This window comes from Bos taurus, chromosome 2, assembly GCF_002263795.3.
Source record: "Bos taurus isolate L1 Dominette 01449 registration number 42190680 breed Hereford chromosome 2, ARS-UCD2.0, whole genome shotgun sequence".
NCBI lineage: Eukaryota > Metazoa > Chordata > Mammalia > Artiodactyla > Bovidae > Bos > Bos taurus.
This window is the reverse complement of record NC_037329.1, coordinates 17,085,286-17,108,934: the sequence shown is the minus strand read 5'-3', so window position 1 is coordinate 17,108,934 and position 23,649 is coordinate 17,085,286. Positions and strand designations below refer to the sequence as shown.

At 38.3% G+C, this 23,649-nt stretch overlaps 1 protein-coding gene across 6 annotated transcripts in view; it reads right to left on the bottom strand.

Annotated features, from left to right (window-relative positions):
* Positions 1 to 23,649, bottom strand: part of ZNF385B (zinc finger protein 385B) — a 366,359-nt gene that overhangs the window by 333,309 nt on the left and 9,401 nt on the right. Inside the window, exon 1 of one of the 6 annotated variants that reach the window (XM_059876395.1) lies at positions 4,903 to 5,088. In XM_059876395.1, the coding sequence (XP_059732378.1) occupies positions 4,903 to 4,927 (25 nt within the window). In that variant the 5' untranslated portion in view covers positions 4,928 to 5,088. 6 annotated transcript variants of the gene reach the window in all.

Genomic DNA, 23,649 nt, shown 5'->3' with positions numbered 1-23,649 from the left:
GATCCATCTGGGCTCAAAACAGGCTTCCTGGTCTGACATGTCACATGACTATAGAACTGAGGTGGCAGCTTAGACTGGGTATAAAAAGTGTAGCTTGAAGAAATTACTCTGAACATATGCCTCTACATTACTGACTAAGCAACTGGAAGATATTCTAACACAAAATTCTGTTACAGTATATAGGACTCAGTTCTCCATATATTTTCTCTCATTTTGAGAATCAAATTAGATACTGATGTCTAGTCACTCTTGTTGGGGATATTTACAAAAATAGTGGTAGGGGAAGGGAGATATTAAGAAGTGAAAAGAGAGAAGAAACGTAATGGAAAAGGCTAAGTGAACAAAGAGAATTTTGCAATACAATCTTAGGTGAGATCTAGCAAGATGAGCCTTTATTCTCCTCTAGGGAGGTTGCCCAGCTATATAAGAGTGACATTCAGAGCTGAGATAGAGTAACTCTAGGCTGGGAGTAGGATTTTTGATAAATAATTCAGCATCTGTACAATGGATAGTGCACTAATATAAAGTTGTAATAAGAATTCAATAAAACCTGCCTATAAATATTTTGATATTGTATAAGGCATATAGTAGGTACACAATAAATATTATGTTTATTCTATTTTACTCAGCTTTGGTACATTGAATAATCCAAGGATCTTTCTAAGTCAAGTTTTTAAGATACAATGCTTCCCTGAGAAACCTAGGAAATAGCAGTCCAAAATATGAGCCTTAAAATCAAAAGCACAATTAATACAGAAAAAAAATTCAGATTGAGGGTGGAAGGGCCTTGAAGGGGGGACCTCTCATTATGCAACAAAATAAAATTAATTTATAAGTATCTCAAACCTGTTGAGTGAGAAAAATCCTGAAAACGTCCTAGTTGGCAAAGGATTTCAACAATCAGAAATTAATTGTACAATTCTCGTGATTTATTTAAAATCTTACTGACAGCTATTATTCAATGTGCTATCTTTATTATTTTATCTCAGTAATGACAAGCTTTCATAGCCTTACTCATGATTTTTGCTCCAACAATCCTATTTTTTATACCATTTGAAGCTTCTCAAACAGAAACTTTATTATAGGAGTTTCCTGGCATAAACTCTAACTGTAGAAACTGATTGCTTTTACAGAAAAGAGAAACCTCCACTTGAGCTTTGGTAGACCCAGTTTTCCAGGTAATAATTAGAAACTCAACTTCTTATATAGAACCAGGTAGGGTTCCCACATTAAATACAGTGCTGCTGCTGCTGCTGCTAAGTCGCTTCAGTCTCGTCCAACTCCGTGCAACCCCATAGACGGCAGCCCGCCAGGCTCCTCTGTCCCTGAGATTCTCCAGGCAAGAATACTGGAGTGGGTTGCCATTTCCTTCTCCAATGAATGCATGCATGCAATGTCGCTTCAGTCGTGTCCGACTCTGTGTGACCCTAAGGACAGCAGCCCACCAGGATCCTCCGTCAACAGGATTCTCTAGACAAGAATACTGGAGTGGGTTGCCATTTCCTTCTCCAATAAATACAGGGCAGTAACTCAAATTTGCATTTCAGCTATACAACAAATAATTTGTAGCACATGTATGTCCTAAATATTTTATGGGACATACTTATATTAAAAATTATTCATCACCACAGCAACATACCTCAAAATAAACAACAGAGTATATAGATTTGTTGTTTAGTTGCTAAGTCATGTCTAACTCTTTTGTGACCCCATGGACTGTGGCCCACCCAGCTCCTCCTCCATCTATGGGATTTCCCAAACAAGAATACTGGGGTAGGTTGCCATTTCCTCCTCCAGGGGCTCTTCCCTAACCCAGGGATTGAACCCACATCTCCTGCATTGGCAGGTGGATTCTGTACCACTGAGCCACCAGGGAAATCAGAGTATATAGATAGTCCAAACTAATTACTGAATGTATACAACAGGAAAACTCAATGAACTTGAAGAGCACTTTGATTCTGTTTCTCAACTAACACAGGCTGACTTCATCTGCTGTATTTCATAACTAATCATTTTTAAAACGTGCTAAAGGAAATCCCAGATTGCTATCTCTTGATAGAAAAGTGAAAAGATGCAGGTACATCACTGAGATTCATCATAACTCATCATAACTTTCTAAATCCTTCTTGTGAAGAGAAATTGCTACTAAGACTCCAGGCAGATATGCTAAATTATCCTTCACTTCCTCTAATGAATTTTCCATGATCTGTGTAATATGACAAATTTCACTATTCTAAGAGAATTCTGACGTTCTAAAACTTCTTTAAAGGTTTCGTGTACTAAACACATTACATCATCAGGAATTTCAGAGAAAAAAATCTCAATGCCCTTTTAACCTTCCAATTCTCAACTCACAAACCCAATTTGTTTCATGGGCTTTGGGGAAGTGAGAAATATAAGACTTATTTGTAAGTCAAAATCTAAAATAAAATACCCTTGACTATCTGATGATGACTTGTGACATGACATTCCCAAAAGGACAGAAGAAAAACAGTTTAAAATTAGGCTTCATCTAAAAACAGAAAATCTAATTGTAATGGCACATAATACATCCCTGCATTTCAATAAATAACATTTTATCTTGAATCCTTAATCATGTGAGATCGCTTAACCTAGGCAATGATCCAAGGATTAACAAGAAAAGAAAATCAGGAAGTGCAAGATTTTAAAAGCATTTGCAGTTCCATGGTCAAAATCAAATGAAAGAAAAAGTATAATAGCTCCATTTCAATGTATCCAAATTTAGCTGTTTAGCTTTATTTCTACCACGCAAAGAATAAACCCAAGAATAAACATTTTATTAAATGTCTTAGTAGTTAATTTTGATCACCTCTGTTTCTAAATGCATTATTACCAGCAAAACTTTCAACAAGGGTTATTTTCTGATGGAAAGAAAATGCTAAGGAAATCATTCTCACAATATTTGCTTATACATTTCATCTTTTATCACTCTGTGAGAACAAAAACTATTTTTAATATTTCTAAAATTTTACCATCTGAGAACTTTTGCTGTTTAAGATGAGGCAGTTGTATGAAAGAAGATTTTTTTTTTAACATTTTAATGTATCTTCAGACAATGTAATTTTGTTCCTTAACTAAACCTCTTCATAGCACATATATGTATAATGAAGTATGGGTAGTTTATATCAACTATAAAATATATAAAAGCCTTACCCTCTCCCACAGTGCTCTAGCATGTGTTAACAAAGAAGCAGATAAGCCTAATGATGAATGACACGATATAGTCAGCACTAATAGAGTGGTTTTCTACAAATGCATTGAGAAAAGATGAACAAATACTTTACATTTCGGAACATGGCCATTTTGATGTCACATGTCAAGTAAGGTACAAAGTGGTAAATGTTAGCAACTTTAAATCTGTAGGTCCTGGATCAAACAGCATAAAGGAACTTTGGAGGAATGACAATGCATTCTAGAAGGTAGACTGGGTTGAAGGTAAGAGTCTCTTCTTGAGAGTCTAATGAGGTCTTCCCCTCCCTCTGCTTCACAAAAATTTATCTCCTAGAGACACCTTAGCAGAAGCTATCAGCTTTGACAGAACACCGAAATCCTGGCAGTGAACCATAAATTGACCATTACCATAAAAAGAGCTGCTAAATGAGAAACCATGTGCTCAGTATAAAACTAATTTCATGCTTTCAAAAGCACACAGTGGCTTCAAGCAAGATAGTGGCCCTGGGACTTGCTGAGACAGATTGGCGAACACAAACAGTTTGCTCCTGATGTGTGTGCTTAGCCAAGCTTTACATGTACTGGCAGTAAATGGGGTTCTCGAATCTTCCGTCAAACAAATACACACTTATCTATAACTTTAGAGCTGAAAGCTATAAAACAGCTGCCTTGAATAAATTTAGCAGGAACACACACACACACATATATACATACCCCATGGGCCATGCTAGCTTCCAATCAAATAAAAATAGATTTCTCTGCAGACCTAATATACTAAACAGGCACTTAATAAGCATACTGCTATTGAATACATCATAACTGTCACAGTCCTTTCTTCTTTAGAAACAGCTTCTCATCATGTAGGAATTAGAGTTTAGAAGAGCCTAAGCAAGAGGACTCCATCTACTTGGAAGCTAACTTTGAGTTTGCCCTTATCAGGCTGGTGTTCAAATACTCTATACTGATAAAGCCACATCAGACCTGTCTCGGCGTGATTATCTACTCATTTAACTCCTCACATGAGTGTCAGTCCTTTATTTACATTTAAATGATAAAATCTGCTACATTTAAAATGTCACATCTAATTAAAACATGCTTTATGAAGAAATGCTGCTAATTTTCTCCTCTCATTGAATATAACATCCCTGAAAATCAATTACTTTAGATTGTCCAGTGCATGACAGGTCATAACTTTTAATTATTAATAATGTCAAGCTTAACAAGGTGTCAACTCCAGCATGCAATCTATTTCACTTACTTTCTTAGTTATCTCATAAATATCCGGTGTTTCCTGCTATACATTTTTCACATCAAAGATTCTACAAAGTACATTTAGTTCATAGCCTTATTATATACACCTGAAGTACATAATAACACTGCTAATTGCCTACTTTTAGTAATGACAGCAAATAACATAATATCACTGACTTGTTCTGAACGTTTAAAATGCAAAGGAAGTCACCTACGGGTAAGATGTCCTCGGCAAACAGCTAGCACAGAATAAAAAGAACACTGTTACATCCATTTAAGGAGTTACTCCCCCCAAAATTATAGAATCATATATACGGCTCTTCACTGCTACCCCTTCAGATCTGTCAGCACGACATGATAAACAATTGGCAACTCCACAGGATTCAACACAGCATTCAAAAGAATCTGCTACTGACACCCCAGAGCCCCACGTCCAAGTTTTAGAATAAAAATGCTCACCTCTGCTAGGAAGTCCACTCCACATCTTGGCAGGGCTTTCACCAGCTTCAAGAACCACCAAGCTGGATAAACAAAACTTCCAGGATGTGCCCAGTGTAACACGGGGCTACGGAGACTTGGCTCCAGCCCTGATGATCTGTGTGACAGCACCGCGCTATATCAGTGCAGCTCCAAACCTTCCCAGATGCTGGCTTATTGCACTGCTCATTGAAAATCCTTTACACGCTGGCAACATTTTAGGGAAGGACAAGCACACTCTGAGTCATTTGTAAAGAAAACAGAGCAATTTCAATTCTATATCTCCATGCGTGCTGAAACCAGAAGCACTGTCAACCTACAAGTCTGAGGTGGGTTTATGCCGAGAAACAAGCAACCTAAGCCTTCATTATCAATGCATGAAATCAGCCACTGTGATCAAATTCAAGCAAACCACGAAAAGGATATGATTATGAAAGGCTCCACAGATTTAGCACCAAACCTTGTGGAATGAAGAAATCGTCTATTGAAATTGTGTAAATGTTAAAAATAGCTCCGGCTTTTCAACAATGAGCAAAATACAGAGAAGAAATCAGTAGTCTATAGTATAAGGACCTATCATAAAAGCTACAAAAAAACAAAATAGCTGTAGATCCCTGGGACTTTTCTACAGACAAATGAAATCACTAGAGGCTATTACAACTGTAACAAAAATTTTTTTCTTAATATATTTGACACAGATGTCGTTAAAAAGCAAGTTAAATATCCATTAACCCCCGAGTGCCTGTCCCTAAATTAAAATAATAATAGTAAAAATGTGTAGGGTTATGCCAGGGCAAAATACTATCAATTTTACTCCAAGATGAATTTTTAAACAATAAACATTTAAATATATTTAGTCTGTGTAATGAGAAAATATACGTACAAGGTAGAGAATATTTTTAACCCCATAGTCTCTCATTGCTTATTACATTTTTAAAATCTACAGCTCATTAAATCCATACATCCCCAACCCAGCCACCCTCAAATTTATACCTTTACCTTTCACAAGCCTTCCTCTTTTATTAGTAAAATATAAGATGCAAGAGCCAGTTGACATAGTTTTAAAAAGGCACAAGGTGGCTAAATCCCAGAAAATAGCAGCAATGATTTGCAATAACAAAATATAGAGCTTTGACACGTGCATTCAAAGTGCAAAGTAAAAGGACATAAAACATCTATCAAAAAAATCATAAAAATGGGAGAAATTCCTAGTAGCAGCATTGACAAAGCACATATTTAAGGTTCTATTCAAATTTTTAAAAATGAGTTTTAGGTTCTCATTGAGACTCTAAGGCAGAGCAAATCAGGATTTAGTAAGTGCAATTCCTGATTTGCAGATCTTCTATAGATAACTGTATTTAATTGTTATAATACTCACAGCTCTTAGGTATAGATATATTTAGTAGTATCTAATCTAAAACATCTGTATAAAAATAAAAACTACGCCACAGCACATATTTACAGAACACAACTACTGGAGCAACATTAAACATTAAACTCCCATGAGTAGTCTCATGTCCCTAGTGTGGAATTGACTCCTGACAGGACACCAGCTGCATGTTCTTCCTTGAAGATAGTTACAGACATATATGAGTGGAGATGCACGTGTGTGTTGAAGGGGGAGAGAATGTACTAAATCTTTATGATCACTTTTGCCGCTTGAATTCCATTCATTTTGTGCCTCATGAATCCCCTAGGACAACAACTGAATGGACTATGAGAAATGGCATCAGATATCACTGATTCAGAAATTATTTCATATCATCTCTCTCTGGTCTTCTGTACTTTTCTTGTCTTAGAAGATAGTCTATGAGATATTGTGTCCCTAGAACTCATATTATTATTATAATACATGCAACTCCCTGGTAATAAGAAAATAGCTTAAAATAAAAACCAAAATATTTAATTATAGGTCCTCAATCCCTTATCTAAAACCCCTAGTGCCAGATGCATTTCAGAATTCAAATGCTTTCAGATTTTATAAAGATAACACGCTGCTTTACTGTGAATTATATAATACTTCCAGTAGAGTAGAGGGCAACAGTCTATAATCAGACATAATAACAATTCTGCAGCACAATATGTGCATATTAATACTAGACAGGATAAATAAAGACTACTGTTAACCTCACATCAGTTCAGGTCAGGATTTGCCATCAGTATAAATTACAAAACCTTCTAATTTTCAGAGTTTCTTAGTTTTGGGGAACTGCAGGTAAGAGATTATGGATGTGTACAAATGATCACCTAAAGTACTAGAAGGTTATGGGTTGGAAAGTGGTACCTCAGCAGTGTTCTCTGGCTCAGGCAAGAGATTTGGAGATGAGGACTGCTTTAACAGGATAAGGAAAAAATACGAGAAGGTGCTATTAAGACTGAGACAGAAAGGGGAGCAGAGATGTCGCTATAATGCAAGACAACAAAAGTAGAACGTGGGAACAGAAGGCAAGAAGAAGCCATTCAGAATTACTGTGCCAAGAAATTATGAAATAAAACGATGATAACCAACCACTCATTGATTACCTACTCTAACTCAGTAATGTGAAAGGGACTTGACATAATACTTTATAATTTTCAAAAGGAAATTTTAAAAGGAAAATGTGTTTTCAGAATGAGGCATAAAATGTTGGTTTATCTCACCCTTTTCTCAGTGTACCCCAAAACAAAACATCCACAATATTAAACATCACATGTGAGAATGTCAGAAAAAAACAAACAAAAAAATAAGCTTTATCTTCTGAAGTAAAGGTCCATATTTTATTTTATACACTATTTGGGATAGGAGTTCCTTAAAATCACTTACAGAAAAAAAGTAACACTCTACAATCTATATTCAAACTGCATAACATTAAAGCCCATTTAAAAAATATATTCTTAAGACACATGAATATTATGTTGTGTTTACTTGGAGTTTTCCTATGAGTCTATTTCTCAAATAGATACTTTTTTATACTAAGTAAACTGAAGAGTATTAACACAGCAAAGCATTGACACTGGACTTAAGACTTTAGACCTACAGAATATTCACCATCTTCTATGAGACCTCTTCAAAAAATAAAAAGTTGCAGTTATAACACATAGGAAGGACAAGTCTAGAGCTCTAATGTACAGCATGATGATGAAAATAATACTGTATTGAACACAACTGATCCTTGAACATTGCCAGGGAGAGGGGTCTGACCCTCCTCATAGTGGAAAACCCGAATATAATTTATATAGTCAGTCTTCCTTATCCGAAGCTCCTCCATATTTGAGGCTCCTCATATTCAGTTTCTCTGTATCCACAGACTCAACTAATTGCAGATTGTCTAGTTCTGTAGGGTTTACTAGCAAAAAGAACCTGCGTATAAGTGGACCGCAAGGAGATCAAACCAGTCAATCCTAAAGGAAATCAATCCTGAATATTCATTGGAAGGCCTAATGCTGAAGCTGAAGCTCCAATAATTTGGCCACCTGATGTGAAGAGCTGACTCACTGGAAAAGACCCTGATGCTAAGATCGAAAGCAGGAGGAGAAGGGGACGACAGAGGTTGAGATGGATGGATGGCATCACCGACTCAATGGTCATGAGTTTGAGCAAGCTCTGGGAGTTGGTGATGGACAGGGAAGCCTGGCGTGCTGCAGTCCATGGGGTCACAAAGTCAGACATGACTGAGCAACTGAACAACATCAGTGGGCCTATGCAGTTCAGACCTATAGTGTTCAAGGGTCAAATGAACTGGAAATTTGCTGAAAGCTAGATTTCAGGTGCTGCCGCTACACACAAAAGAAGCGATATACGAAGAGACAAATATATTTAATTAGCTTGACTGTAGTAATTACTTCACTATGTGTTTATCCAATCATTATGTTGAACACCTTAAATATATACAACTTTTATTTTTAAAAAATTAACAACTATAGGTGTGTGCCGCTAAGTCGCTTCAGTTGTGTCTTGACTCTTTGTGACCATTTGGACTGTAGCCCTCCAGGCTCCTCTGTCCATAGGAGTCTCAAGGCAAGAATAATGGAGTGGGTCACCATACCCTCCTCCAGGGGATCTTCCTGACCCAGGGATCAAGCCCATGTCTCTTATGTCTCCTGTACTGGTAGGCAGGTTTTTTACCACTAGCACCATCTGGGAAGTCCTCCAAAACTATAGTTACCCCCTCAAATAAAGGCTTTTCCTGAGTGCCTTTTTGGGAACCAGACTTGCAGTGGGGAGGAATCCTAAGGGTTTTTGGGAGAAAAATGGTCTTCCTATTCACTGTACAAAGTATAATGGAATATGTGGCTCTAATGTTAGTATCTAGAATACAATCCCAAGTCATGTTCCTGTAAAGAAAGGCAATAGCATTTATTCATTTCTGACAGTACCACATAATTTGGCCAAATCTTTCTTTAGCAACCAAAACAGTGCCCTGGTGGTATGATGAAATCCTTGCAATTTCTAAAAGTAACTGATTATTTGGAGCCAGTAACTGCCCAGGAATAAAATCAACATCTCTTTACATCATGTCCACATAAGAAAAGGAAAACTTTAAGAATCTGTGGGCCAACATCTCTGAGTGTGCAGGACAGGCTCACCAGAGACAATCTCTTGAAATGAAGGGGGCCAACGTGATGGAAAATGCCATCATATGCAGCCCCTAGAAAATACTATACCCAGACCACCCAGTTCCTCCAGACTCCTCATGTGATCAGGAAAAGTGCAAACATGTTTCTCAACTTGCCTTAAGAACTGGATCTAGAAAGCCTGTGATGACCGAGGAGGAACAGCACCCCCATGGTCAGTGGTACCATTGTACAAGGTTGTCTAACTTGGAACAATGTCCAACAGCCTCCTTGGCTGTGATGCCAACAAGCTATGAAAGGAGAACATCTGTGTGAAGAAAGGCGGTCAGTCAGGGTGACTATACACTCATCCCCCAGTGAGAATCTGAACTCAATAATTTTATTTCCTATTGAGCCAGCTACTGAAAGCCTTTCTCCTTAGATAAGCTAAAATAGATCATAAATGTATTCTATTGTGAGATACCCATATTTAGGGTGCCTTTGATGATTCATATCACTCAGCCACCCAGACTTAGCATGACAGTCTTTAAATTTCAAAATCTAAAAATTTTAAATCTTAATTATTTAAAGACTGAAACCCAAGATAATGTAAAACAAGTTGTCTGTTAATAAATATGATACATGTAAAAGTTCATAGTCCAAAGTATTCTTAAAGCAAAAGACTGTCCTTCACTAAAATAGGGCCAATCACTCCTATTAATTCTTTTTTTAAAAAAGTTCCACTCAAAGTCCTTTACATATCAGTTCCTTAGGGCTCTGTACTTATATAATCGACATCCTTCTTTAACATTTTTTATACCACATGTACAGAATATAGAACTGTTTTATAAGGACTTTTAAAGGTAACCTGAGGTATAGTTCTAGATTTCTGACACAATCTGTAATGGTTAGGCTCTATCTCAAAACATTTTGGAGGTCTGGAATTATACCTTGAGCCTTCATCCTATTCCAAATTGCTGTACTCTCACTCATAAGCAATTTCTACCTCAATAAGTCCTGCAATATAAAACTCAATTGAATTTACCTGGGGGAGTACAGATATGGGCCACTAACTCTATTCTTGTTTGGAAGAATTACAATTTTGCAAAATGCTTAGAAACTTATACTGATCAATACTGGATAAGACAAAGAGTTAGAAAAATAGATAAATATTCTCTGATAAATGTCATCATTGGGTCTGAATTATTCTAAGAGATAATTCCTGTACCCTCTCATAAGGATCTGGGATTTATACCAAAGAAATCATATGCTCTATTTTTAATGATCTCATTTGTGATATTTTGACCAAGACTTTTTCCCCTTCCAAGTCTGTCCCTTCCTGCAAAACTACAGAAATTACATGGGCTCTATCTAATAAATGAGTTACACAGTAATTCCTCCATGAAAAGATTTTATGGACTTATAACTAAGAGGTCTAAGGAAATAGGTGCATTGAAAATAATTAGCCCACCTACCTACATACCAAAATGCTTTATCTGCCTAGTGCATTTACCGACAGAAACTCACTGATACTCACGGACACACTGATAATTTGATATACATTCACTACGGCACTTACATTTTGCAAAAGATTTCATAGTTAAGTTATAAATGGCACACTGATTCATCAAAAATGAAGAAAAGGAACGTATTCAAAACCATATGTTTCTACTGCAAAAGTAAAAGATATTACCATATTGATGAATCTAATCCTATCTCTGCATCTATCACACAACACTTTGTTTGTAGTTAATATCTTTTAAAATAGACTGCAATTTTTTACAGAAAAAGAGATTAAGATACTTAAGTAGTCTGTTTAATTTCTGAAAATTGGATAAAAATCTCCCCTACCTCTTCCTCCATTTTTCTCTCTCTCACACACACACACCGATTCCTCCTACAGATTCTACCTAAAGCCCAGAAGATGCTCAAAAAAAAAAAAATGTCTGTCCAATGAGCATGTCCCGACCCACGTACACCCTCATCTCTTTGTACTTCGCTTTCCATATTCATTGATAAGTTCCAGCAAATATGCTGGGATGAGGAATAAGGCAAATATCTTATTTTCAGTATACTTGTGGCACCATCTTGTGGTAATTCTAGAGTGTTACAGATTCGAGTTTAATTTCCAAAGTTGAACAACGTCTGAGAAAATGCTTTTGAGGATAAATTTTACATTTTAAATATGTATCCGCTTCAGTGTAAGAAATGTGACTTATGTACTTTAAAAGCCCACACACACATAGTAACAGTCATGATACCTATCCCAGTGCACTGACCCTAGAAGCTGTTTCTTGAATGTAGACAGGAATGAGAGTAAGGGATCATCAATAACAAGCGCACAGGGCCTACGTTTTACACATTCTTTGTTTAGTCATTCTTATATTTTATGGCTAAAATAACTTCCTCTTAGATTAAAAATAAATTCTCTTTGGAAAAAAAGAAGGAAAGAAAAAAAAAAAAACAATCGAAGCTCCTGGAGGCATCAAAGAGAAGCACAGAATATGGCAGCAAACAAAAGAACACAGTACAAAATGCTCCAGCTGGCAACCCATTTTCAGATCTTGCCCTCCATTTCCACCTCCAAACCATTACCTCCACGTCCTGTTATAAAATCCATCCTGACTTTCTCCCCTTGGCCCCCACAGCGTCCTCAACTTAAAATCTACTCAGTTCAGCCAGACGGAAGATGCCACCTCTCAGACCAAGAGGCAGAGTCTCCTTTCTACTAGTTGAATCTGCTGTGGCCTTGTGACTGGTTTTGACCAAAAGAACCGTGTGGTTGCAGCTTCCACTCTAGCTATCCGGCAGTGTGACTCTGAGACCCACGTGTGATGAAGCCTAGCCTAACCTCCAAGAGAAGGGTCGCTGATGAGAGGGACCCAGCCTGCAGCCAGCATCAACTGCTAGACATGTGCTGAGGCCATCTGAGACCACCAAACCCAGGTGGTGTGTCAGCTCTTGCAGCCTCCAGTGAGTCCCGGATGAGAACCACCGAGCCAAACCAGCCCCGGTCTCTGGCCCACAGAATCATGATTAAAGTTTTTAAATGTAAAAATAATAATAATAATAATAATGATAAAGCCTTCTTCCATCTTCCCCAAATCTCTGACCTTTCTTTCTAATCCTAACACTCAATTTCAGGCACATCTCAGCTTTTTACACATGTCAAGCTTTTTCTCAATTTATGATTCTAAACATTCTCTTTACTCGCTTTGAATCACTTCTCCCCACTCTCTTTGCTTGACTAACTCCTGTCTAGTCTTTAAAGCTTAACCTTAAATGAGAGTAGAACTTCTTTGGGACTTAATTGAAGGTGGGAGAGAAAATGGGCATTTTAGTTAGTAAACAACAGGGGGAAAGTAAACACTGATGATAAGAAAATAGTGCTGAATTCTTTTCATTTTTAGTTTCTGAAAAATTTGCTGTAAAAAAATTATGAGAGGTAATGTAGAGAGAGAGACAGATCTTAGAGTTTGAATCTTTTTGTGTGGCCTTAGGAAAAGGCTCCAGATCTCTCTCCCTCTGGATTTACTTATGTGTAACATGAGGATGTGGTCTGACAGAATGTGGTCCACTGGAGAAGGAAATGGCCACTTCAGTATTCTTGCCTTGAGAACCCCATGAACAGTATGAAAAGGCAAAATGATAGGATACTGAAAGAGGAACTCCCCAGGTCGGTAGGTGCCCAATATGCTACTGGAGATCAGTGGAGAAATAACTCCAGAAAGAATGAAGGGATGGAGCCAAAGCAAAAATAATACCCAGTTGTGGATGTGACTGGTGATAGAAGCAAGGTCTAATGCTGTAAAGAGCAATATTGCATAGGAAACTGTAATGTTAGGTCCATGAATCAAGGCAAATTAGAAGTTCTCAAACATGAGATGGCAAGAGTGAACGTCAACATTCTAGGAATCAGCAAACTAAAATGGACTGAAATGGGTGAATTTAACATAGATGACCATTATATCTACTACTGTGGGCAGGAATCCCTTATAAGAAATGGAGTAGTCATCATAGTCAACAAAAGAGTCCGAAATGCAGTACTTGGATGCGATCTCAAAAACGGCAGAATGATCTCTGTTCGTTTCCAAGGCAAACCATTCTATATCACAGTAATCCAAGCCTTTGCCCCAACCAGTAATGCTGAAGAAGCTGAAATTGAACGGTTCTATGAAGACTTCCAAGACCTTTTAGAACTAACATTCAAAAAAGATGTCCTTTTTATTATAGGGGACTGGAATGAAAAAGTAGAAGTCAAGAAACACCTGGAGTAACAGGCAAATTTGACCGTGGAGTACAGAATGAAGCGGGGCAAAGGCTAATAGAGTTTTGCCAAGAGAATGCACTGGTCGTAGCAAACACCCTCTTCCAACAACACAAGAGAAGACTCTACACATGGACATCACCAGATGGCCAACACTGAAATCAGATGGATTATATTCTTTGCAGCCAAAGATGGAGAAGCTCTATACAGTCAGCAAAAACAAGACTGGGAGCTGACTGTGGCTCAGATCATGAACCCCTTATTGCCAAATGCAGACTTAAATTGAAGAAAGTAGGGAAAACCAGTAGACCATTCAGGTAAGACCTAAATCAAATCCCTTATGATCATACAGTAGAAGCGAGAAACAGATTTAAGGGACTAGATCTGATAGACAGAGTGCAAGATGAACTATGGATGGAGGTTAGTGACATTGTACAGGAGACAGGAATCAAGACCATCCCCATGGGAAAGAAACACAAAAAAGCAAAATGGCTGTCTGAGCAGGCCTTACAAATAGCTGTGAAAAGAAGGGAAGTAAAAATCAAAGGACAAAAGGAAAGATATAAGCATCCGAATGCAGAGTTCCAAAGAATAGCAAGGAGAGATAAGAAAGCCTTCCTTAGCAATCAATGCAAAGAAATAGAGGAAAACAACAGAATGGGAAAGACTAGAGATCTCTTCAAGAAAATTAGAGATACCAAGGGAATATTTCATGCAACGATGGGCTCGATGAAGGATAGAAATGGTATGGACCTAACAGAAGCAGAAGATATTAAGAAGAGGTGGCAAGAATACACAGAACTGTACAAAAAAGATCTTCATGACCCACTCACCTAGAGCCAGATATCCTGGAATGTGAAGTCAAGTAGGCCTTGGAAATCATCACTACGAACAAAGCTAGTAGAGGTGATGGAATTCCAGTTGAGCTATTTCACATCCTGAAAGATGATGCTATGAAAATGCTGCACTTAATGTGCCAGCAAGTGTGGAAAACTCAGCAGTGGCTACAGGACTGGAAAAGGTCAGTTTTCATTCCAACCCCAAAGAAAGGCAATGCCAAAGAATGCTCAAGCTACCACACAGTTGTACTCATCTCACACACTAGTAAAGTATGGCTTAAAATTCTCCAAGCCAGGCTTCAGCAATACATGAACTGTGAAATTCCAGATGTTCAAGCTGGTTTTAGAAAAGGCAGAGGAACCAGAGATCAAATTGCCAACATCCACTGGATCACCGAAAAAGCAACAGAGTTCCAGAAAAGCATCTATTTCTGCTTTATTGACTATGCCAAAGCCTTTGACTGCGTGGATCACAATAAACTGTGGAAAATTCTGAAAGAGATGGGAATACAAGACCACCTGACCTGCCTCTTGAGAAACCTATATGCAGGTCAGGCAGCAACAGTTAGAACTGGACATGGAACAACAGACTGGTTCCAAATAGGAAAAGGAGTACATCAAGGCTGTATATTGTCATCCTGCTTATTTAACTTATATGCAGAGTACATCATGAGAAATGCTGGGCTGGAAGAAGCACAAGCTGGAATCAAGATTTCCAGGACAAATATCAATAACCTCAGATATGCAGATGGCACCACCCTTATGGCAGAAAATGAAGAGGAACTAAAATGTCTCTTGATAATAGTGAAAGAGGAGAGTAAAAAAATTGGCTCTAAGCTCAACATTCAGAAAACGAAGATCATGGCATCTGGTCCCATCACTTCATGGGAAACAGGTGGGGAAACAGTGTCAGACTTTATTTTTGGGGGCTCCAAAATCACTGCCAATGGTGATTGCAGCCATGAAATAAAAGACACTTGCTTCTTGGAAGGAAAGTTATGACCAACCTAGATAGCATATTAAAAAGCAGAGACATTACTTTGCCAACAAAGGTCCATCTAGTCAAGGCTATGGTTTTTCCAGTCGTCATATGGATGCAAGAGTTGGACTATAAAGAAAGCTGAGCACCGAAGAATTGATGCTTTTGAACTGTGGTGCTGGAGAAGACTCTTGAGAGTCCCTTGGACTGCAGGGAGATCCAACCAGTCCATCCTAAAGGAGATTAGTCCTGGGTGTTCATTGGAAGGACTGATGCTGAACCTGAAACTCCAATACTTTAGCCACCTCATGCGAAGAGGAGACTCATTTGAAAAGACCCTGACGCTCGGAGGGATTGGGGCAGGAGGAGAAGGGGACAACAGAAGATAAGATGGTTGGATGGCATCACTGACTTGATGGACATGAGTTTGGGTAAACTCTGGTAGTTGGTGATGGACTGGGAGGCCTGGTGTGCTGTGGTTCATGGGGTCGCAAAGAGTCAGACACGATTGAGTGACTGAACTGACTGAACATGAGGATGTTCATATTTGTCTTGTTGGTTGTGAGGCCTAAAGCCATTATTTCAATCTTTTCATGATAACTCTATCTCCAGTGCACCTCAGATCTAGTACTGGTGTGTCTCTCTTCCCACAATTCAGCAGAACCTCCGTGTTCTTGGCCTGATCTCACAGGTACCATCCATTGTCAAAGGTAGGATCACAGGTCACCCCCTAAGAGAGAATCCCTTGCCATTCTGAGGAAATATGGATCCTTAAAGCCCCAGAATGAAATCAATCCTCCCCAACATAATCTTTGGGGCAACTGGATTCTCCATGACAGACACATACCCTCCCCACGGACACAAGGAGAACAGAATGTGAAGTTAACATTTATTACTCTATCTGGTGATTTACTTGCTTCTAATTTGCAAATGGAGATGAGATTATTGGATGGTGTCACCAACTCAGTGGACATGAAATTGCGGAAACTCCAGGAGATGGTGAAGGAAAGCCTGGCATGCTGCAGTCCATGAGGTCACCATGAGTCGGACGCAACTTAGTGACCAAACAACAACTGGAAAGGGGAGAGGGTCAGAGTCTCATGTATCAGTGAATGAGAAGTGGGGGAAGTCCTCTGAACAGTGAAACCCAGCCTTACCACACAGACAGGATGCAGCCAGAGAGAACATAGGGCCCCTATTTTCTGACTGAACTTGCACATCAGGTAAATTCTCTGAGCAGGAGTAACCTATAAGCACATGCTAGGCTAATTCTGCCCAGTTCAGCTGGAGAAGGCAATGGCACCCCACTCCAGTACTCTTGCCTGGAAAATCCCATGGATGGAGGAGCCTGGTGGGCTGCAGTCCATGGGGTCGCTAAGAGTCAGACACAACTGAGCGACTTCACTTTCACTTTTCACTTTCATGCATTGGAGAAGGAAATGGCAACCCACTCCAGTGTTCTTGCCTGGAGAATCCCAGGGACGGGGGAGCCTGGTGGGCTGTCATCTATGGGGTCGCACAGAGTTGGACACGACTGAAGCGACTTAGCAGCAGCAGCGGCAGCAGCTGATCTCCATAGATGAGAGGCAGTAACACCATGGTGAAGAATCAGGCTGCAGAATCAGGCTGTCTTGTTCCAAGTTCCAGCCTTGCCTCTTTTGGCTACTACCCAACCTCTTTATTCCTCGTTTGCATTGTCCATTATAATAAGTATCTTCCTTGAAAATCTGTTGAGAGGCTTCAACTGACATAACCTCCTTAGCACAGTATCTGGCATAAGTATCTGACATAGCTGCATTCGCCCACCTAACTGCAGTCTTTCAGGCTGCCGTCACTGTTTTTATGATACTGGAGGAGGCACAGAGTTACTCAGACAACTCCCAGTGAGGGGTGGAGATTGGTTGAGGGGTTGGTGGGGTACGTCACTCTATTTCCATGACATCATCCCTCTTTTTCCCACGGGTGAGTGGATGCTCCAGAGAAAGACAAGGAACAAAGAGGCCACCTTTCTCTTTCCTGACCATTTCCCAATTACAAATTTATTTAAAGTAAGAAGCTGCGTTTCTGGGTGTAAATCCTCCTTGTTGGGTCAGTGTTCTCAGAATGTGATTTTGGACAAGTAGCTTCTGTATCATCTGGGAACTTGTTAGAAATGCAAGTTCTCAGGCTCCATCCCCAGCCTACTGAATCAGGAACTCTACAGATGGAGCCCAGCATCTCGCATTAGAACAATCTGTCCAGGTGATTCTGATGCATGCTAAAATTAGAGAATCACTGGGTTAAACGATCAGCTATCAATGCATCAACATACTTATATTTCTTAAGTTCAGATTCACCTCAGAGGATGAGAATGGTGACTGGAATAGAGATGGTAGAGGAAATATTACAGCGATAGGCACTCAGGATGAAGAACAGGTCTCAGTCTTTGACAGCAGAGGGCAGGATGAGGGTCACTAGCCACTCTGGACAGGAAATAAAGGTGGTCAATTTTGTCTGACATTGGGAAGGTGTCTGTGCATTCAGCAGGTCCTGGGGAAATGACACCTAAGCTAGGATACCTGAACTTGTTGGGAAAGCTTCTGGTTGATGTAAACCAGAGTGGGATAAAAAGAGAACTCAGAAAAGCTCTGAATTCCACCAGTTGTCTCTGATTTCTTTACATGTGTGTTTGGGCAACTATGTTTTTCCTATGCCTCTGACCCCACGCGACAAGGATGACTCTTCTCCCTGTTTCAACTCTTTTATACTTTGCCAGATGGATGTTCCTTCCTTCCCCCTACACATACGTCATTCCAATAATAAAAAACTATTTATAGCTCACCCAATATGCACTCACATTGCTGCCCTCTCTACCTGGAATGCTGTTTTTCCTTGAATAACCTGAAACTCATTTTATAAAATTTACTGCAAATATCACATCCTCTAGGAAGCCTTCTCTGATTGTTACAAAGTTGACCATTCCTTTCTCTGTGCCACATTTACATTATCTGTAGATCGTCATTGTTCTCAGCATATCACATTGTCATTCCCTTATCTGACCTCTCTTGACACTTAAGGGATTGTATTTTATTAATCTCTGTAGCTACTTGATAATTTTTAAAAATAAAAACCCCAAAATCTGTGTTCATTATTATATCTGATGATACTACTAGAATTGTAATATCTTTATTACAATTTTTAACTGAAATTTTTATCGAGATAATTAAAGATTCATATGCAGTTATATGAAATAATACAGGGAGTTCCTTTGAGCACTTTGTCTCACTACCACTGAATGTAAAATTTTATAAAACTATAGAATAACATCACAATCAGGATGCTGACATGGATACAATCTACCAATCCTATGCAGATTTCCCCAGTTTTACTTCAAGTAAAAATAGTTCAAAATTTGGAAAGGAGTACATCAAGGCTGTATATTGTCACTCAGCTTATTTAACTTACATGCAGAGTACATCATGTGAAAGGCCAAGCTGGATGAAGCATAAGCTGGAATCAAGATTGCTGGGAGAAATATCAATAACTTCAGATATGCAGATGACACCACCCTCACGGCAGAAAGCAAAGAGGAACTAAATAGCCTCTTGATGAAAGTGAAAGAGGAGAATGAAAAAGGCAGCTTAAAACTCAGCATTCAAAAAATGAAGATCATGGCATCCAGTCCCATCACTTCATGGCAAATAGATGGGGAAACAATGGAAAGAGTGAGAAACTTTATTTTGGGGGTCTCCAAAATCACTGCACATGGTGACTAGAGCCATGAAATTAAAAGACGCTTGCTCCTTGGAAGAAAAGCTATGACCAACCTAGACAGAATATTAAAAAGAAGAGACATTACTTTGCCAACAAATGTCTGTCTAATCAAAGCTATTATTTTTCCAGTAGTCATGTATGGATATGAGAATTGGACCATTAAGAAGGCTGAGTGCTGAAGAATTAATGCTTTCTAACTGTGGTGTTGGAGAAGACTCTTGAGAGTCCTTGGACTGCAAGGAGATACAACCAGTCCATTCTAAAGGAGATCAGTCCTGGGTGTTCATTGGAAGGACTGATGCTAAAGCTGAAACTCTAATACTTTGACCACCTGATGCAAAGACTGACTCATTGGAAAAGACCCTGATGCTGGGAAAGATGGAAGGCAGGAGAAGGGGACAACAGAGGATGAGATAGTTGGGTGGCTCACCGACTCAATGGACACGAGTTTGAGCAAGCTCCAGGAGATGATAAAGGACAAGGAAGCCAGGCGTGCTGCAGTCCTTGGTGTCTCAAAGAGTCAGACATGACTGAGGGACTGAGCAACAACAATTTGTATTCATGTGTATGTGTGTGTGTATATGTGTGTGTTTATCACCTGTGTAGATTCCCGAATCCACCACCACAGGATCCCTCACGTTGACCTTTTATAATCATATCCATTTCCCTCCATCAGGGAAGGGAAGCCATAACACTCAGGAAGCACTAATTATCCTTTAAACTTTTGTCATGTCAAGAATGTTATACAAATAAATGCATTTATAGTATGTACTGATAAATTTGTGCGATTGATTTTTTTCACTAGCGTAATTGCCTAGAGATTCATCCAAGTTGTTGCAAGTATCAATAGTTTATTATTCATCTAGTAGTTTTATTTTCACACTTCCATTGATGACTAATGCTGTTGAACAGCTTTTCATGCACTTATTTCTATCTGTTAATCTTCAGTGAACTTTGTCTTCCTATCTTTTGCCCATTTTCTTATTGAATTGCCTCCCCCCCGCCCCCCCACTGTTGTGTTTTGAGAGTTCTTCATGTGACTAGATCCTTTGTTGGATGTGCAGTTTGCGAATATTTTCTACCATCTGTAGCTTATATTTTCACTATCTTCCCATGGGATTTTACCAAGCAGAAGTTCTTAATTCTGAATGAAGTCTAATTTATCAATTTCCCTTTTTTGGATCATGCTTTTGGTGTCAAGTCACAACTCTTTGACTAACCCTAGGTCCCAGAGAACTTCTTCCATTTTTTTCTGTAAAAGTTTTGATATTTTTATGCTTTACTTTAAATCTATGATCCATTTTGGTTAATTTTTATGTATGGTGTAAATGTTTGTCTTAGGAGTTGTTTTTGTTTTGCTTATAGATGTGCTATTGCTCCAGCATCATTTGTTGAAAAGACTATTTTTCCTTCACTAAATTGATTTTGAATTGTCAAGAGTCAATTAAGCATATCTGTTTCGATCTACAGTTCTGGGTTCTGTACTTTTTTGTTTTTTCCATTGATCTACGTGTCTATAACTCCACAGTATGTGTATGTGTTAGTTGCTCAGTCATGTCCGACTCTCTGCAACCCCCTGGACTATAGCCCACCAGGCTCCTCTGTCCTGGGAATTCTCCAGGCAAGAACACTGGAGTGCTCTGTCATTTACTTCTCCAGGGGAACTTTCCGACCCAGGGATCGAACCTGGGTCTCCTGCATCAGAGCCACCAGGAAAGACCCTATTCCTCCACAAAACAAAGCAAACAACCAAAAAAACCCCACCACTCTTTTGATTACTTCAGCTATACAGTAAGCCTTGATATTGGACAGAGGTTTTTTCCTACTTTATTTCTTTGTCAAGATTGTTTTAGCTGTACAGCTGTGCTTTGCTATATTATTTTAGGTTAAGCTCTCCTGTGTCTACAATAAATCCTGCTGGGTTCTGATAGAAATTGCATGAAACATAGATCAGCTTAAGGAGAACTGCCATTTTAACTATGGTGAGTTTTCCAATCCATGAACATGGTATATTTCTCTACTCATTTAGGTCTTTGATTTCTTTTCCTAATATTTTGTGATTTTCAGCACATGGATTCTGTACATTTTTTTTTAAGTATATATCTAAGTACTGGTATTTTATTTGGGGGGTGATTATAATATGATACTGTACTTTTAAGTTTTTATATGTTCATTTTTAGTGAATACAAAGACATACAACTGGTTTTTATTAGTTGTCTATCATGTAAACTTTCATAGATTCTTTGGGATTTATATATAGACCATCATGTCATCTGCAAAGAGAGAAAATTTTATTTCTTCCTTTCCAATTTGTATGCCTTTATTTTTTTCTTGCCTTACTATGGTGCCCAGAATTTCAGGTACTATGGTGAATAAGAGAAGGGTAAGTGGACATCATTACCTTGCTCTTGATCTCAGGAAAAAAACCATCTTTCACCATAAAAATGATGTTAGCTGAGACTTTTTGTAAATGTGTTTTATTAAATTGAGGCAATTCCCCTCTGTTCTTAACTTGCTGAGAGTTTTTATCAAAAATGAGTGTTGGGTTTTCTCAAATGCTTTTACTGCAACAATCAATATGACCACATGATTTTCTTATTTAGCTGTTGATATGGTATTTCATATTTGTTGAGTTTCAAATGTTGAACCAGTCATGCATATGTAGAATAAATCTCACTTGATCATGGTAAACAATTATGTTTATGCATTGATGGATTCAGTTTGTTTATATTTTGTTGAGAATTTTTCAGTCTAAGTTCATCAGAGATACTAGTCTGTAGTTTTTTCTATATTTTATTTGTCTGGTTTTGATATCAGGGTAATTCTGCTCATAAAATAAATTGGGAAGTGTTTATTCCTCTTCTATTTTCTGAAAGAAACTGCACAATTGGTGTTCTTTTATTTAAAGGTATGATTTTGGTATGATTTTCCAGTAAAATCATGTGGATCTAGAACTTTCCTTTGGGGAGCTTTGTAATTATGAATCCTACAGCTGCAGATTCTGTAGTAATATCATCTATTCTGTGTTTTCTTTCTTTTTCATCTTTGTCAGTCTTATTGCTGCTGCTGCTAAGTTGCTTCAGTCGTGTCCAACTCTGTGCGACCCCACAGACGGCAGCCCATCAGGCTCCCCAGTCCCTGGGATTCTCCAGGCAAGAACACTGGAGTGGGTTGCCATTTCCTTCTCCAATGCATGAAAGTGAAAAGTGAAAGTGAAGTCGCTCAGTCATGTCTGACTCTTCGCGACCCCATGGACTGCAGCCTACCAGGCTCCTCCGTCCATGGGATTTTCCAGGCAAGAGCGCTGGAGTGGAGTGCCATCGCCTTCTCCCGTCAGTCTTATTAGAGGTTTGTAAACTTCATTGATCTTTTTCAAAGAGCCAATTTTTTGTTTTATTGATTTTTCTCTGATGCTCTCTTATTTTCACTTCAGAGGTTTCTGCTCTTGATTTTTATCATTTCTTTCTACTTGCTCTGGGATATATTTTCTCTTCTTTTCTAGTTCCTTACAATAGGGGCTAACTTATTGGAGCCCTTTTCTCATTTTCTAAAATAAACATTGAGCACTATAAATTTCCCTCTCAATGCTATTTTATTAACATCCTAATATTTTTTATATTTAAAAATGTTTTTCATTTTCAAAAAATTTTATTAAATATTTTAAAATTATTTTAAATAATTTTATTTCCTTTGGGTCTTATTCTTTCACTCATGAATTACTTAAGAAATATGTTGTTTAATTTTCCTGTTGGTTTTCTATTATAGATTTCCAGTTTAATTTCATTATGGTCAGGGAACATACTGTGCATGATTACAATTCTTTTCAATATGTTAAGGTTTGTCTTATGGCCCAGAATATGGTGTCTCTTGGTGAATATTCCATGGGAATTTGAGATTTAAAAAATGTATTCTATTATTGTTGGGAACTGAACTGAGAGTGCTATATAAATGAGTTAGATGCTGTTGGTTGGTCGAGTTGTTCAGATCTTGTACACCCTTGATGATTTTCTCTCTAGTAATTCTATCAGTTGTTGTGAGAGAGGTGTTGAAGTCTTCAGTTGAGGATTTATGCATTTCTTCTTTCAGCTCTATAAATTTTTGTTTCAAGTATTTTTAAAACTTTTGTTTGGTATATGAACATTTAGAATCATTATGTCTTCCTAGCAGATTGAACCTTTTATCACAATGTAATCTCTACCTTTGTGGCTAGTAATTTTCTTTGCTCTAAAGTCTACCTTATCACATATTAATATAGGTAATTCTGCCTTTTTAAAATTACTGTTTGCATGGCATATTCTTTTCCATTATTTTACTTTCAGCCTACTTACATCATTGGCTGTAAAGTGAGTTTCTTGTAG